The sequence below is a fragment of the Pseudopipra pipra genome, chromosome 2 (genome assembly GCF_036250125.1).
Source record: "Pseudopipra pipra isolate bDixPip1 chromosome 2, bDixPip1.hap1, whole genome shotgun sequence".
NCBI classification, from domain to species: domain Eukaryota; kingdom Metazoa; phylum Chordata; class Aves; order Passeriformes; family Pipridae; genus Pseudopipra; species Pseudopipra pipra.
The window spans coordinates 105,242,986-105,259,923 of record NC_087550.1 but is presented as its reverse complement, the minus strand read 5'-3'; the positions used below and the strand labels follow the sequence as shown (position 1 = coordinate 105,259,923).

The 16,938-nt window shown below is 40.4% G+C and overlaps 1 protein-coding gene across 13 annotated transcripts in view; it reads left to right on the top strand.

The window, feature by feature from the left end:
• LOC135410240 (uncharacterized) overlaps positions 1–16,938 on the top strand; it is a 370,146-nt gene that overhangs the window by 183,871 nt on the left and 169,337 nt on the right. For 10 of the 13 annotated variants that reach the window (XR_010428577.1, XR_010428574.1, XR_010428573.1 and 7 more), the window contains 3 exons: positions 338–432; positions 14,475–14,637; positions 14,770–14,867. Coding sequence is in view for 1 of the 13 variants with exons in the window: in XM_064646778.1 (XP_064502848.1) it covers positions 14,587–14,637; positions 14,770–14,867 (149 nt within the window). In the remaining 12 variants the exon portion in view is untranslated. The other 3 variants (XR_010428575.1, XR_010428576.1, XR_010428578.1) reach the window with 3 other exon arrangements.

The following is a 16,938-nucleotide window of genomic DNA, read 5'->3' as shown; positions in this document are numbered from 1 at the left end:
TTATGACAAAACCAAGTCAGGCTGGATTTCCCTCCCTTGGAAATACAATAACTGCTTTGTGGTCTGCTTTCATCACTGAAACCATAGGTTTGGTCACCTTACAGGTGTAAGGAAAAAGAGTGGGTGCTATCAGGCTCCCCCATGCTGTCCCATCCCTTCCCATGGTTGGACCATGGGAAATACAATTAGAAAAGGGACCACATCATGAGCCTGGTGAAAAATCTGGCTCGGATTGTGTATAATGCCACTAGCAGTTTCTTTCAACTACATGTCTGACAAGTAAGGGATGAAGGGCAGTAGGAACTCATTTCATTCCTTTCCTACTTCATTTGTCCAGGTACAGAAGAAGGACTTGCTAATGCTGGGTGCCTGCCTGTGCTCTGCGATGAGATGCAGCAGAATCCAGTCCTCAAGCCTCCTTCCTAAGATCGGGTACAAATGTGTTTGGATTTTTTTCTTTCTTAAAGAGTAGCTTTGCAGATAAATTATCCCAAGGGAAAATATAATCTTATATGCCTCCCCTGACCACTGATAGATCTATGTGGCAGAAGTTCAAAAGGAACCCTGCTGCCACCAGCTTCATGGCATCACCCCGACAGAGCCTGAAAATCATAACCCAGCGCAACTCAGAGTGTCATTGTTTTCCCATTGGATTGGTACTCATGCAGTGTCCCTTCTGGCATAGGTGAATCTCCAAATGTCTATACCACTGGCTAGTGAGAGCCCTTTTCTCTTTTTTGATGTTGTTTTTTGTTTTCTTTAAACCAGGAAAGACTGTAATATCAACAGGTCATCATATTTTCACAAAACAAAATCACTGGTTCCGGTCAGCCCTGAAGTTCTCCTTTAATACACAAAAGCCTCTCCTTATTTCTGATGTGTTAAGCAGTATGAATTCAGTGGAGAAAGTGGGGAGAGCTGCCTTGAGGGCAACTGGCAGGAGGGAATTCTCAGGATCTATCACAGTAGAACATGGCAGCATGAAATATAAAAATGGGTTCAAAATGTAGATCCACCTCCATCCAAAGTCTTTTTCTGATGCCTTTTTTTCATTTCCACTAGAGAGTTTGGTGTTCCTGGGGAAAAACAAGAAGAGAATTTTGAAATTAAATGGATGAAAATTTGATAATCCCCAGTGACCTATTTTCTTATGAGATTATGGAATTGTGTAAATCACTGTGGTTTTTATAATGATTAGAGTAAGAGAGTCTCTGAAGACATAGAGCTGGGACTGCCAAGGCAGGAGCTGAGTCTGAGACTCCTCCCTCTATCTCTTTCTTGCTATTTCTTTTAGAGAAAAAGGATTCTACTGTAAACTCCTGGAGAGTATCCTACTGTCACCTTCAGTTCAAATTTCATTATACTTCCTGTTGCAAGGGCTTATCCCACTGCCCAGGGGCAACCAACCTGAGATGGGATCCTCAGGATTATCTCTGTGAAATACAGCTGGTAGTTCTTCCATTTTTGCCACTATGCCAATTTTCTATTCTTTCCCAGCATGCCAGTTGAGCTTCTTATGAAGCTGTAATGGAAAAACAAATCAGTGAAATGCTGCAAACTATAAAAATTATCCATTTAACAATTTTTATTATTATCATGAACCTTAAAGGGGAGGGAAAAGGGGGAAATGTTTTAAACTCCTGTCCCTTTTGGACAGACAATAATGCTCATTTTTTGACGTCATAAGCCCAAAGCATAATATTTCTGTAAGATACTTCCCTTCTGCTTGAGGCTCTTTAACAGAGCTTAAAGACATCCTCGTCCAAAAAAAATATACTGTGTACTTGAACAAAGTACAAAGCAGGTGAAGTAATGGTTAAAATCATTAAAATCTTTACCCCTGGGCTTCTGGCTTGCAGCTTGTCCCCCCTAAGCTTATGTGATGACTCATATGCATTTACATTCCCCGTGCTTCACACGGCATCTGCTGCTACACATTTGTTGCAGGATCTTGTCTTTGAACAGCTGGTGACAACCCACTTCCTCTTGCTTTCTTCAGCAGAGATTTTTCAATTGTTTCTTGTTGTTTTGATGTGAGACCCAGTGTTGGAAAAACAAGCCCATTTACCCTGATTAGAACCAGCCCTTTAAACACTTGCCAATTAACAACTCATTTGCTATTTTTCTAAGGACCAGGAAATACTTTCCCTTTCTCTCCTTTCATTTTATTCAGATGTGATTCCACATAAGCAGAACAAACTCAAACAGTTCTTATATAAAATGTTATAAATATTTACCTTATTCTCCCCCTTCCTTTTGTACTACAGAGTTGGAGAGGAAGGGATCCTTTAAGCTAATCTTCATAAGCTTGATGTCATGATAACCAGACTACCTTCTTACACTGCCACTGTCACTAGTGATGAGTTTTATAGACGTGATCTGCTGAAAACCAAACAGGAGAACATCACATTAGCAACAATGATACAAAAAGTGATTAATTTTAGTTATTTGATGCCAATCCTACTAACAGACATTAAGAAAAATAATTTAATATGCATGTGTTATTAGCAAAATTAGAGACGGTCTGGTTTGTACTAGTCAAGTACGTGCAATCTTCTTTCAGAGATTTGATCTCAGCTACTTCTGTGAAATCATATGGTATGTTTTTATTCTTTCTGAAGTAAGCTAAATGCTTAGTTACTGGTTTTTTCTTTTTGTTTTCTCATTCAACACTTCAGATTTCCTTGTCAGGGACAACCTTTATTACATAAGTGTTTTAAGGAAGTACTAAACCTTCAAAGGTTTTCATTTTTGAAAAGTACCATTACTTATCTCAGACAACTCCAGTAGTAGTTACTTGAGAAACTGCATATGATCCTACCAGACCTAAAGGTAAGGGCTCTTCTGCTTTGAAATGCTTGTGATTTATTACTGATTCAATGACTATACCACTCCACAGGAATTTTCCAAGTGGGGGATTCCCCCTTTTTCATAATTCAGGTTGAGGTTACAATGTATTGTTTAGCCTGTACTGTACTATTTGTTCCCGTAAGTAGTATCTGTTCATATCTTCACCTATACTTTGCCAGTCCCTTAAAACTTAGGTATAATTATGATACATGGCTGTTTAGGTGTTCTGCACCTCTCCACAGAGGTATCTTTCACAACCACTGCATACTCTGAGTTGAGTTTTCCTTTGCAAATGTCACAGAGCATCTGCCTACAAAGGAAAGGGTTTTCTTGGAGAGTCAGTCTTGCTTTTTACCATTGGATATGTTGATTGTTCTTCTCTAATAGAGTTCCTTGGCTCCTGAATTTAAATACTGAATAAGCACACATATTTACTGAATCGTTGCCAAACTTGTTTTTTATCTGTTTGTTTCCTATGGCAAGGGAGGATTTCAAATCACTTTGCTGCTCAGGGGAAATTGAAAACAGGATCTATTTTTGGTTCTCATTTAACTTCTCAAGATGGATCAGTGGAAACCTGTTATAACACTAATTTACTTAAAGATGTATTATGTGCACTTTGCTAAAATGCTGAGGGGAAAAAGCTTTGCTTTTGCAGTTGTTTGGCCTGAAGCCAAGATCCTCCATGAAGCTATATGAAGAAGACAGAACAGAATTATCTGCATATTTTTATGCATACAGTATTATTCAACTGATTGGCCAGTGAATCTGTGGCCTTCTTAAAACATATTTAAAAAGAGAGTATGAGGATATAGATGAGCTGAAGCTGTACCCTTTCTCTGTAGCTATGCAAATCAAGGATTGGCGTGGAGCATTTGGATGAATCTGCTTCCCACACCTGATGTCAAAACAAAATATTGCTTTCTTAGAGCCAGAGATTAAATGTTTCTCATTTTACAAAATGCGGTCCAAGTGCAAAGAGAGGTGCTAAAAGTCTCAATGTTATTTTTTTTAAAAGGTTAGTTGTACATAACTGTTGGATAATTTTTACTGTATTAGCTGTAACTTCCACTTGAGCACACCATGGTGCTCTACAGCTGAGTGCACAACATCTTTTGGTGCATGGGGCAATATTGGTAAAAACTTAGACTGTGGTTACATCTGCTCTATGAATAGCAGTGTCATTTGTCATGCTTTTGAACACACTGCCTGTTCAACACAGCTGTTGACAAATTTTAGGTTGAGATAGATTTGTCCTCTAGTTCACAAACTGGCTCTTTTTCCCCCCCTCCATTGTAGTTCATCTCAGGCTAAGGAGAGGGATTTGCACATAATTGGATATTCAACACCTGTGTTTCAATTATCATAATATTTGAAGAATCTGGTGCTTCACTTAATGTTCCTCAAGTAGTTCTCTTGATTATTTGCTATTGCAGAGCTGCAACAAACTTGTTTGTTCCTCCTTTTCTCTCTGCCTGAATTTGATTTCAGAAAGCAATCTCAGATAAAGAGGAGATTTCAGAGTCCTAATCACATGCTGCTGTTGTTGGCTTTGTTGCTGCAAGTGGCAACATAGAGTATACTTTACCTTACACCATAAGAAATGCCAGGAGCAGAATACATTATTTTATTGTGATGTAATTTTTTTTTTTTGTGAGCTGTTCCAGAACAGGCATATCTGAAGGCCACAATAGTTGGCCTACATGTATATATATGGCCTACAAGACATGCATGTATCAGAGGGTTTTTTGGTGAGAAAACAGGTCAGAGCACATACAACAACATATCACTTCTTTCTCTCTTGTCAATTACCCTGGAGTCATCCTGCTTGCATAAGCTTCAGGTCAATAAAACAGATTTCAAAGCAGAATCCAATATCTACTGAGACAATAACTTCATCATGTGCCTACAGAAAGTGCATATTTTTTCATCATCTCTTTCTCTTAGTGTGATTGTTCTTCTGATTTTCTTCTATGGAAGGATCCTGATGCACATTCAATGCGGTTTCATTTAAAGAATTTCTGCGTGTTCTTGTTTTCCATCAGCATGCACCTTACTTCTCTGTTTGTAATTCTGGGTAAGAATTGCTAGTTTTGTTTGTACAATTTGCAAAACTCATTGGGTCCAGAAGGGGCAACGTTTATCACAGAAGTTTGATAAGATGGACAGATTCTCATTACAGGAAATAATAGTAAATTTAATGTATTCTGTGTTTCATTATGTTTCATTTCATTATGTGTTCTGGAGCTTACAGAGTACTCATTTATTTTGTTGTTGGTTTCAATAGCACTATGGTGTGCTGTATGTTCTAGGTAGTGTCAGTCATGATGAAATTGAGAATTTTCATCCCTTTTCATCTTTGGTTTTGGTGTAAAATTAGGCAAAATTTTGAAATGCTACATTCCATTAAGCTGGAACAACAGAAATTTTGGACATTTCTAGTTGAAAGAAAATTCTTTTACAATCCTCAAATGGAAGAGTTTTGCTTTGCAAATTCCTGTAGCCTAAAGTGAGTTATTCAATTTCATGGTTCCCAGCTGCTACTAAAGCTCCAAAACTGAACTATAGGATTCTCATACTATACCACATGGAAGATATACATCCTGAGAGATACACTTCATTACAGCTGGAGTCCTTTAGAGATCCCTGCCTTGCAAAGAGTAAGGGCTGGAATTAAAAAGTAAACAATGCAATGTAAATACAGGGAAATATACTGGAAAACACAGAAAATCCAGTATATTTCCCAGTATGTTTTCCAGGGGAGTGTTTCTGCTGTGCTCTACTCTGCTCTATTTCCAGGTATGTGGAATGCTGTATTATAAATAATAATTACTCCATTATAGATAAAAACTTCAAAGGATCACAGTTTTTCCCTTTGTTTTACAGAACACCACACTAGAGAGGGTTAAAGTGAGTGTACACTCTTTCGTTCCACATGCCTCCTGAGCACAGAGAGCAAATAATTTAGTAGAGATTTTAGGGTGAAACCCACTGCATCACAGTGGCCCTCTACAGAAAAACATGCTGACCAAGTACAGTGAAGTTGTTGAGTGCAGAGCTGGATTTACAGGCAAGCAGGCAGGGTAGATGTCCAGGTTTTCCACAGGCTAGATCAAGCAGTGGTACAATCTATCCTATGCAAAGTGAGAGATAAGAAGGGGCCCAGGCTTGAGCCTGAGTCTTTTTTGAGGACTCTCCTTTTTTGAGGATTAGGTCTAATCACCTCTGTGAGCTCAGTCAGTAGTTCCCAAGAGAGCATGTATAAAATTCATAGGATCATGTAGGTTGGAAAAAACCTTAAAGATCATCAAGTTCAACTGTATTTGGACTCTGGATACCATATAACCGTATTTAAGAATGGGTACTATACCTTCCAATTTTGTAGGAAATAGTTTCAGTTTAACTCCATCTCCAATGGGTGGCTGCCAGATTTAAGGAAAAGAAAAAAAAGAAAAAAAAATGAAGAAAGAGTTAGGTGTTCTTTATTGTTTCTCTGTGGATATCCCCAATAAACAGTGGCATGTCCCATGCACCCAAACCTTTCATCTAACACGTAAAGAAAAGATAATGCCAGGTATTTTATTTTACTTGATTTTCTTCTTTTCTCCCAAATAAGTGTCTTACTCTTCAGAAACATGAAAGAGAAGCTAAGTAGGCCTCAGTTTCTGTTGGCCAAAAATATTTTGAATCCTTCAAAGGAAAGCATACATTTGGACTCAAGAAGCCACAGGTGCCATTTCATTTTCTTCTTCAAACATACTCTGGTGAAAGGCCTGCTGACCTTTTGTGAAAGATTGCTTCCTGAGAATATGGTGAATTTCCCTTCTGTTCTTCCCTCTCTCTGGAGATCAGTTTGTCTTATGTTTATAGAGAGTAAATCAGCCACATCGTATTTCCTTGGACTGAAGAACCCAACTAGCCTCTCATCTCTTTGACTTTTTCTCTTCCACCAGCTGTTCTTCATACGCTTTGATGGGCAAATCCACCCATCAAAGCCAAGGAGTAGACACCTAGGATTGTGGCTGTATTGCAAACTATTCTATAGATGCATGTAAAATGATAGGAAAAATCATCTGCTGAATTGCATTATATCAAGAATAATTCATCAGGTAAAACCAAGACATTCTGGGAATTCAGATACATACAAAAAGTTGTAATATAGACTTCATGTTTCTTCTTAAACATGCAGAGCTCTATTTCTTCATAGATAAGCATGTACACAATTTTGTTGTAAGTATTAAAAAGCAATGATCTTTCAACCTCCATACTGCTATTTGTTCCATGTCAGCAGCCTCATAACAGATTCACTGGCCCCTAAGCTACAGCTTGTCACAAGCAAGAGACAAATGCTTAGAGAGCTTTCCCTCTGTTTGATCCTTGTAATCAACTTTATTTCCTCTACAGAATTCCAATTATCCCATTAAACAATGAGTCAGAATGCTTATATTGATACAGGTGCCTTAATTGGTTAATTTATATTTGTGCCAGCCCCAGCTAAGAATTCATTTCCCTGAGGCCTCCTTAGACAACCACAGTTCCTCCTAAGTCTTAATGGTAATTCCTAGCAGGCACAGTACTTGAGCACAACATTTAGACATACCCACAAGCACCCTGCACAACACACTAATCTGTGTTTAGCCATACACATACTTGCTGCTGAGCTTTTATTTCCTTCCACCTTGTAATTTCTAACCTATTTAGTTTTAATTATAAGACTACAGCACTGACCGTATGCTTCCAAAACCCATTTGCAAGAAAAAAGTCCTAATAATATTGCTTTTTTTAGTAGCACTCCAAAGCAATTAAACACCTATTAAATGCCAGTGAATTCAACTGCAGTCTATCATATAAACATTTATTTGCATATGCTGTCTGCTGAGCGACATAATTTTCATTATTGACTTATGAGGATAGAAATAATAGACAGACTGTTTACTGAACTGTCTTTAACTCTGCATCAACCAAAACAGCTAATTAAATGTGTAACAAGTTTCACTGACATAAACTGGGCGATTTTAAAATCAAGGTGAAGAGAAGGACAAACGCTAGTCTGTTCTCTCTAAGACTTGTTCTCACCATGGCAAGAAAATAGGATATCTAGTCCTGTAAATCATCAGAGAAAACAGACAGAACTACAGGTAGATTTTAAAAAGTAATTTACCAGGAAATCAGTTTTTCAGGACCAAGTAAACCTACTAGTGAGCTGCCAGGATTATAATATTACCAAACTCACATCCTGAAAAATGTCATGAGCAGGAGCGTCTTCTATATTCCCTATAAGGCAGTTTCCAAAGGAGCTATAGAGTAATTAAGTGCTCTACTCAAGGGACTGTAATAGTTGTTCCTCAACTTCATTTCCAGTTTAGCTTACTTCACTGATTTAATTTCTTTCCGTCTGCCGATGTAAATTAAGAATTCACCTTCTCCCCTCCTTATTCTGCTATATTAACTGGCAGCTTGCAGGCAGGAACAGCTGTAGAAGGTGTCAGAGTCATCTCTAGTCTGTAGACATAGTCCTGTACTTGCCAAAGGCAGCAGCTTGCAGAGAGCAAACAACTTAACCTGCATCTTTTGAGTTGCAGGCTGACATTCAGAATGGGGGATGATTCTGCTTTTCTGTTCATGGGATTGTATCTCTGTTTGTTCTTTCAGAAGATACATTCAGTTAAAGTAAATTACATTAAAGTAAATTAAACCATCAGTTTCTGCCAATGATCATGTACAATACCTGTTTTACATTCTCTCTTGTGCCTCATGTAGTGGGTTGACACTGGCTGGACACCAGATATCCACCAAAGCCACTCTGTGAGTCCCCTCCTCAGCTGAACAGGGGAGAGAAAATATAGTGAAAGACTTGTGGGTTGAGAAAAGGACAGGGAGAGCTCACTGACCAGTTACCATCACGGGCAAAACAGACTCACCTGTTTAATATAAAAGTTTAATTTATTGCCAATCAAATCAGAGTAGAATAATGAGAAATAAAACAAAATCTTAGAAACACCTTCCCCCACTCCTCCCCTCTTCCCAGACTTCAGTCCTGATTTTCTCTACCTTCCTCCCATCCAGTGCCTCAAGGGGATGGAAATGTAGGCTTTGGTCAGTTCATTGCTCGTTTTCTCAGCCACTTCTCCCTCTTCAGGGGGAGGACTCCTCACTCTTCCCCTGCTCCGGTGTAGGTTCCATGGAAGACAGTCCTCTATTAACTCCTCCAGCATGAGTTCTTTGAGCTTCCCACAGGGTCACAGCCTCTTTGGGCATTCACCTGCTCCAGCATGGGTCCCTTCCAGGGGCTGCAGGGCCACCATGGACCTCCGTGGGCTGCAGGGGCCCAGCCTTCCTCACATGGCCTTCACTATGAGCTGCAGGGGAATCTCTGCACCAGCGCCTGGAGCACCTCCTCCCCCTCCTTCTGCACTGACCTTGGTGTCTGCAGGGCTGTTTCTCTCACATATTCTCACTCCTGCACTGGGTCCATCTTGTAGCAGCCTGGAATTGGCTCTGTCAGACTTGGGGAAAGCTTCTAGCAACTGCTTACAGAAGCCACCCTTGTAGCCCCACTGCAACCAAAACCTGGCCATGCAAACCCAATTCAGTTCAATTGTATGACCTGATGTGTCCTTGAAATGTACTAAAAACTTCAGATGCATATAATTTTAAATAAGAAATAAAGTTATATAATTTGACTGGCAAACCCCCATTCATTCCAGCAAAATAGTGGTATCTGCAGATGATACATTCCAGCAAAGCATCTTTTTATACACATGAGCTGACAGGGAAAATTTGTCAGTGGTTTAGTCACCACTCAGCTGAATCACCAATCTCTTTTAAAAAATAGCTTGATTGCAGCGAGGGGGTTCGTGTCTCCTACAGTAAATTAGATTAAATGCAATACAACAGGTACTCTGCAGAGGTATATTTTGGGATAGAAAACAAATCTGTTTCTCCTTGTGGGTGTTGGCTAATATTTTATGTTGCTCAAGTAGTATCTTTGATAGACTGGAGTGCCAATTGCTGCTGTGCAGCAATATGAAATAATGTCGTCTCCAAATGTGCCATCTTCAGGGACACTGCTTCTGGAGATGATCGCAAAACCAGTGAGGCTTCTCCTCCCAGGCTTAAGTGAACTATATAAAACAAGTTCCTGTTCACAAAAAGCATAATCTCCACAAGAGAATAATAGCTGCATTTAGGATGCCTGCCTTAGGGAGGGAACCACTTAAGATGGTGACCTAGTCCCCAGATTAAGCTCGCCTAGGCTCCCCAAAACAGCAGTTGGAACACCAGGCTCTTGAGCAGAGAGAAATTCCTGTAGGACATTTTGCAATTCTGCTTTGTCAGAAATTCAGCCAGGATCCATTTCCTTTTTTCCAAAAGATTCACTGAGATATTTTTACAGACGTATGTAGTGGTACCTGGTATTTTGATTCCTCACAGTCTGTACATTTAATGTCTTTCAAGAGATATGTTAAGAAAGAGGGTAGAGGAAAACAGATGAACCAGTCTGGGTTACTTGATGACCTATCCAAGCTTTAATCTCAAAGTCAAAAGGCAGTGTTCTGAAAGTCAGAGCTGAGTAAATTCCAGCAGGTTCAGCATGTTCATCAGGAATATCAGAATTTGTGAATTATTGTCTTCTCACTGATTATGTTTGTGACTGTGAAAAAAGTTGTTAGGAGTTTTTCATATCTCTGGGACTTCTACAAAGTTTCTTCCCTGGTGAATGAAAATGGAAGGTTTTTCCCTTCAGGTGAGACATTTCTTGGATCTCTCTGCTTTGTTGGTCGACTGTTTCTGTAATAGATGGACAAATTTTATTTCTGTTCAATTCTAAAGATGCTTTTTTTATATATATCCATCTTCATTTTCTACTGTGAGGTGCAGCCCTCAAAATATCATGAGCTGGCTTTGTGGCATCACAGGCTTGCATTGCTGACTTTGCAATGACAGCACTTGTAAGATTTCCAGATTGGTTTTATGTCATCAGGGAACTGATTGCTGAGAAAATTTGTCAAATATTTGAGTCTTCATTGAGAGCAACTTCCAGCCTTTTTGAAGGCTTTCCTACAGTTTGCTTTATAGCATCTACAGCTTGGATGAAACACCCAAGATGTTCTGGGAATTTGAGTTCATTCATCTTGCAAAAGCCACTGAAACAAATTTATACTTCTACGTAAGTGTTATCAATACATATATTCTTTAGGTTCTGGAATAAACCCAATATGACTATGCACTTTCCATATAAGAAAGGGATGTCCTTTAACATTAGAGCAAGGATACCAACAAGCCACAAAAATACTTTCCATATTTAAACAAGCTCTTTCCATACTGAAGGTTTTTGTACAGGAGTCTGTGCTGAAAAATAATGAGGAGGCTGCAGCAAAGAAAAGCGGGGGTGGAGAGATCATAGATAACTGTAAACTAATCCTGTCTTTATTTTTCTTGGGTTTAGTTTGGGTCTATCCCAAGGTACCCATTATAAACTGATAGGGCAGATGAACAAGCGTGCTGTTGGGACACCTATATAGGCAGTACCAGTGAGAATGCTGTGGAAAGAGGCTGGGTTGCAATACATGGGTGGTAACACTGCTGTGTTTCCTGAACAACACATTCAGGGTCTGAATAGTTTCAGACGGTTCCATTGTGGGAACAGTGCACATCTTTTTTTTTCTTTTTCTTTTTTTTTATTCAGCTCGTTCTATTAGCACTTGCCAAATTTTGTACACTGTTCATTTCAAATATTTGCATCCCATCCTAATGACTCTCTTACAGCTACCATAATACATATTGGGTGTGTATCATTGCCAGCTATTCCATTGAAATTACAAATACCTTGAACATTATTTGAAATGTATCATCATCACGTGCCATAACTTATGAGCTTTGGATGCATGGTGTAGCAACAGTGGGATTATTGGCAGAATATGATGTGGAATAATCATGAATATTCATGCAGAGGCTGCATTTCCTGTGTTTATGAATTGTTTTCAATCTGGAGAACTCCATCAGTTGCTCAGATTCCTCAGGGATGGGAACTACACAGAGAAATCCCATGACAATTAATTATTCATTCATTTTGCATAAGAAAACAATAATCTTCAGACTTCATTTGAATCAGTGTTTAAAATGGAAATCTGAGAAAACCTTTCCTGCTGCTGGAAGTGAATAGCAAGTTAAAAGCTTCCTGGAAGACTGCACACAATTTCCACATGTTCTGAGTAGTGTGGTGTAGAAGGGTTTGTACCAGCACTGAGGGACAGCCACCACTGCAGAATTACTGACTCACTGCTCTCTGCAACTGTTGTCCAAATGTGGCCTCAGTAGAAATGTCACAAGTAAAATTAAAATAGCTTTGAGAAGGTCTGAATAGACTAACATTGACCTTCTGGGAGTGTGAAAAGGAATGGTACTGCTGTTGCCAAGCCCATGCAGGAAGAAAGCTGTAGTGCTTGTCCAGATGACTAAAGTGAAGCAGGAGTCTCCTCCATTGCCCAGTCCAGGGTCAGCCCTACCAAGGCTGCTCTCTAAGGGTCTGACCATAGTGTGTTTCAAGGGTGAGCACAGCTATACCAGTACAGCAGTCCTGGGCTTCAGTGAGTTTTAGGTTTTACTTCTCTTTCGACCCATAGTGTCCAGAAGAATCTGGTAGCTGATGGTCTTGTAAGTGGCCGTAAAATATTACAAATGCCCAGCACTGCTCAGAAAGTCTTTCAGAAGATGCAAATTTGGAGAGCACTGACATTTGTAGGTGGAATTGGTAGTGGTCTCTGGAGCAAAATAATGTTTAATTCATAGCACTTTTTTTCCTACGCAAAAAGTTATGAAAATAGCAATAAAATTAACAATCCATGAGAGCAAGAAGTCAGGCAAGAAAGACAAGAGACCATCATGGCTGAGTAGGGAATTGCTGGTCAAACTAAAGGGAAAGAAGCAAATGCACAGGCAGTGGAAACAAGGACAGATGACCTGGGAAGAGTATAGAGATGAAGTTCAGTTCTGTAGGGATGGGGTGAGGAAGGCCAAGGCAAAGCTGAAACTGAACTTGGCAAGAGACCCAAAGAGTAGCAGAAAGGGCTTCTACAGGTATGTTAACCAGAAAAGGAAGATCAAAGAAGGTGTAGCCCCCTGATAAACAGTACTAGTAAACTGCTAACAATGGATGAGAAGAAGGCTGAGACACTCAACAACTTTTTTGCCTCTGTCTTCAATAGCAACCTCCCTTCCCACACTATAAGTGGATGGACAGCAGGACAGAGACTGGGGGAGCAAAGTCCCTCCCACTGTAAGTAAAGGTCAGATTCATGACCACCTGAGGAACCTGTACATAAGTCTATAGGACCTGATGAGATGCATCCCAGAGTCCTGAGGGAATTGACTGATGTAGTTGCCAAGCCACTCTCCATGGCAGTCAGGTAAAGTCCTAGGTGACTAGAAAAAGGGAAGCATTGTATGGGTTCTGATGTAGCAGACCATGTGAAGAGACAATGGTAGGGCCGGGATGATGCAGGGGAGCTCTTTGAAGTGTCCAGCATGGGGACTGCAGTGGTCCTTTCCCTTGGCAATGACACCCAGGACAAAGGCAGTAAAAGTTCTGGAAGCACTGGGGATTTTATCCTGTTTCCTGAGTTCTCGTGATGCTTCACTTCAGGAACCCCACTCCCTTTCCAGCAGGTCCCGAGATGCTGGGAACAGTCCCTCCCTGGCTCAGCTCAGTTGCTGGGAGGGGGGTCCCCCACACTCTGAACCATGTGATGGTATGAAAAAGTTCTCCAAAACTTTCCCATTTAACTAAAACTAAAACAGACAGGCAAGATCTAGTAGGTAGAAGAGTTCTCAGTCTTCTCAGGAAGAGACTCCTTTTATCTCTCCCTCCAAGGTGATCAGTGTTATCAGCTGGTTTGAGAGCCCATTTGTGCCAGAGCAGTGCAAAAGGAACAAAGCATGACTGAGAGATACATGCAGTACAGTGCTTTTCAGAGCTTATTTTTAGACTGGAAATAATGTTGGTTTTAATCTTCCTTGACAGCTGTTTTCAAAGACACACAGAATGGACATTGCTATTTTACCTGTCAATTCAACCTTGTTTACAAAATCAAAGAAACATTTAAATGTACCAAGATTGTAGATTGTAGCTTTCTTTCCAGTCCTTTTTTTTGTCTCAGCTAAAAAAATTCTGGTAACTAACTGATTTTAACAGAATATGACATTTTCTTTGCTGTGCACAGGGGCAGTGGGTTTTTAGGATAGAGCAGATTTCCTGTGATTCGCTGGATCTGTGTAGTGGGCCCCTGCAGAAGACCTGGTAAATAGGATATACTGATTTCTAGCCAAATCTAGGCAGAGAATGACCACAGACCTTGGTTGTAGAGACCCGTATATTAGCATGAGTAACTGACAAATAACCTGAGCCCATTCCGTGACTCTCCTTAGCTTGTTCCAGCAGAGACGTGTAGGAGTGTACCCCTCAATGCCCACTTGGTGACTGCTGGACCAACTCAACTGATAAGCTGTAACAGAGATGCCTCAGTGGGGGCCCCATGCAGTACATGTGGACAGCACCATCTGTGTATCTTGTCTTATCTTGAGATGGAGCAGAATGCCTACATGAGTATTTCTTTACCTGGCAGCAGAAATCATCAATAGAATTGTTTACTTCTACAAAAATCCTAAAAAAGCTGTACAGACCACAACAACAATGAACCTGGCTGCTGTTGGGATGTGTGCACTGTGCCATGATCCATGAAAGGGCTCATCCAGGACTGTGATAGGGTTGCCAGCATCAGCAGGGAGGTGAGATTGCTATTACCTCTTCTAGTGCATCTATTAACATCAGAAGTGCTGTCGCAGTATCTATTATTGATATCACCTCTTACAGTACTTCTATTATTTATACAATAAGCTAGTTATGCATTTCTTTTTCAGATCCCAAAGGAATGGGTACCTCCTTGGTGCAAAACAAGATGCTGGGAGATCCTTCTATTTTCAGCATGGCTTTGGTTTCGTGAAAATCCACTGGACAGGTACATGTTGTGGTGGCAGAGCATACTTTGCTACTGATTTTCTGAACTTCTAGAGATTACTGATGAATGCTTTGTCAGCTTCCTTCACTGGCTGAGAATGATTGTTCTCATGGTTTCTATGTTGAGATGACTTATCTTTGCATCCTTCCCTTCAGTGTTTTGGGAGTGCATTCAAATCCATATTTTCCTACACAGAAAAACCAGACATTTTACAACTCCATGAAGTATGATGCTACTGTTAGCAGTAGCAAAACTTTTAGTGCCTGGGTGATGAGACAAAAAGGGTTGAGGGGAGCAAAGAGCAAGGTGCACACACTCCAAACCCTGGACTATCTGTTTCTTCTGCTTAAATTTGACTGACATGGGGACCAGTTTTGGCTAAGGTGCATGACCCATAGGTCCAACAGATGACCAAGAACCAGCTACAAATGGGCAAGGCATTAGGAACCACAGTTGTCTCCCTGATCCTGGCCTTTATCCATGTTTCAGCAGCTGTAAGGGGTGAGCAAAGACATGGCTGGGGAGGCTCTATGTGAGGTGAGGGTGTATTCACCCAGGAGGGATTCCTCCCACCAGGATATACCATCAGGTTAGGGCTGCTCTTACTTGTTTGACCAGGTCAAACTAGCTGGTAAAGGGCCTGGTTTGAATGTGCAGCAGTAGCAAAATAGGTAGTGGAAGACAGGGAGAGAGGACACTCCTTGGAGAATCAGGGCAGGTTTGGTTGTTGTAGCCCCTAGTTAATGAAGCTACCAATACTGTAAATGGCAAAGGGAAAAAGAGGCTCAGGCAGAGCAGCAGCAAAACAGGGGACAAACTTATTTTAAACCTTTTCCTGCTATCTCAGTAAATGGCTTTGATCATTTCACAGAAACCAATGGGGGAAAGAAATTACCTCAGAGAGGCAGAAAATCCATTTTATTCTCCTTTTTTCTCTTTTCTAATGTGCTTTCCAGTACAGATATGGCAAAGGTACAGAACAAGAGCAGAAAAAAATAAAGACAGTAATTTCAAGAAAAAGGCAACGCACTAAATGCTACCTGCTGTCTACCCCATTTCAGATAAAAAGTAGTGAGCCTCACTGCATGCTCTAATCTCAAGAATTCAAGTTTTATGTTGAAATCTGTGCTTTCACTGAAATTTCGGGAAAAGTTTAAGGAAAGGCAGAAAGAGAGAAGAGAACCCGGCAGGGACTAATCAAGGCCTAATTTTTTCAAAGTCTGTTCTATCCAAATATCACAGGGAAGTGCCTTAACAGAAGAGATGTTTTGTCAAAAGAAAGGCAATGTGAGATCATAAAATAAAAGATGTAAAAGTCTTAATAGAAGATTACTAGAAACATACATATTCTCAAATTCGTTAGAGAAACAATGTAAAGAGCCTCAGATGAGACACTTAAAAAAAAAAAAATGTGCCTAGTAATCTTGAAAGAGTGGTAACTGCAGTTATGTCAATTCAAGACAGCTAAGTTGAAGCTTTTCTATCCATTCTTTCTCCCACACTGCCCTAGGGTTGTGATCGATCACCAGCTGCCATTGATACAACAGCTGGTCAGAGACTTTGCCAGCAATGGTGATGTATTGAAACTTCAGTTCACAAAGGGTGGGTGAGGCCCACACCACCAAAGAAGCACCTCCCGATCTCTGAGTTTAGACCCCCCCTGCAAATCACGTGAATCAGAAACAGCAGCGTGGAGTTTTAAAGAGGAATAGGCATGGTGGAGGCAACCACAGGAGTCACACAGCTCAGGGCTGTGTCAAGACACAGTTTATCAGCAGCTTCCCCAGGCAGCCTGGGAGCTCATGGGTAATCTGGAACGTGTTTCTCTAGGGGCTCTGGATGACTTTCTTACACTGCAGTTTAATTACAAAGTCTTTTGCTCATCTTTACCTTTAGTCTTTCAGCCATCCCAGATTCAAACAAGTAGACACTATTTTTAGGCTCTTCCAACCTTAATGTTGTGGAGTACTCCTGAGACAGTGACATGCTTTAGCATTTTAGGGCTCTTTTGTGCTTAAGGTCCCAATTTGTTAGAGGTTTAAGTAGAAACAAGTAGTAGTTTTCTATCATA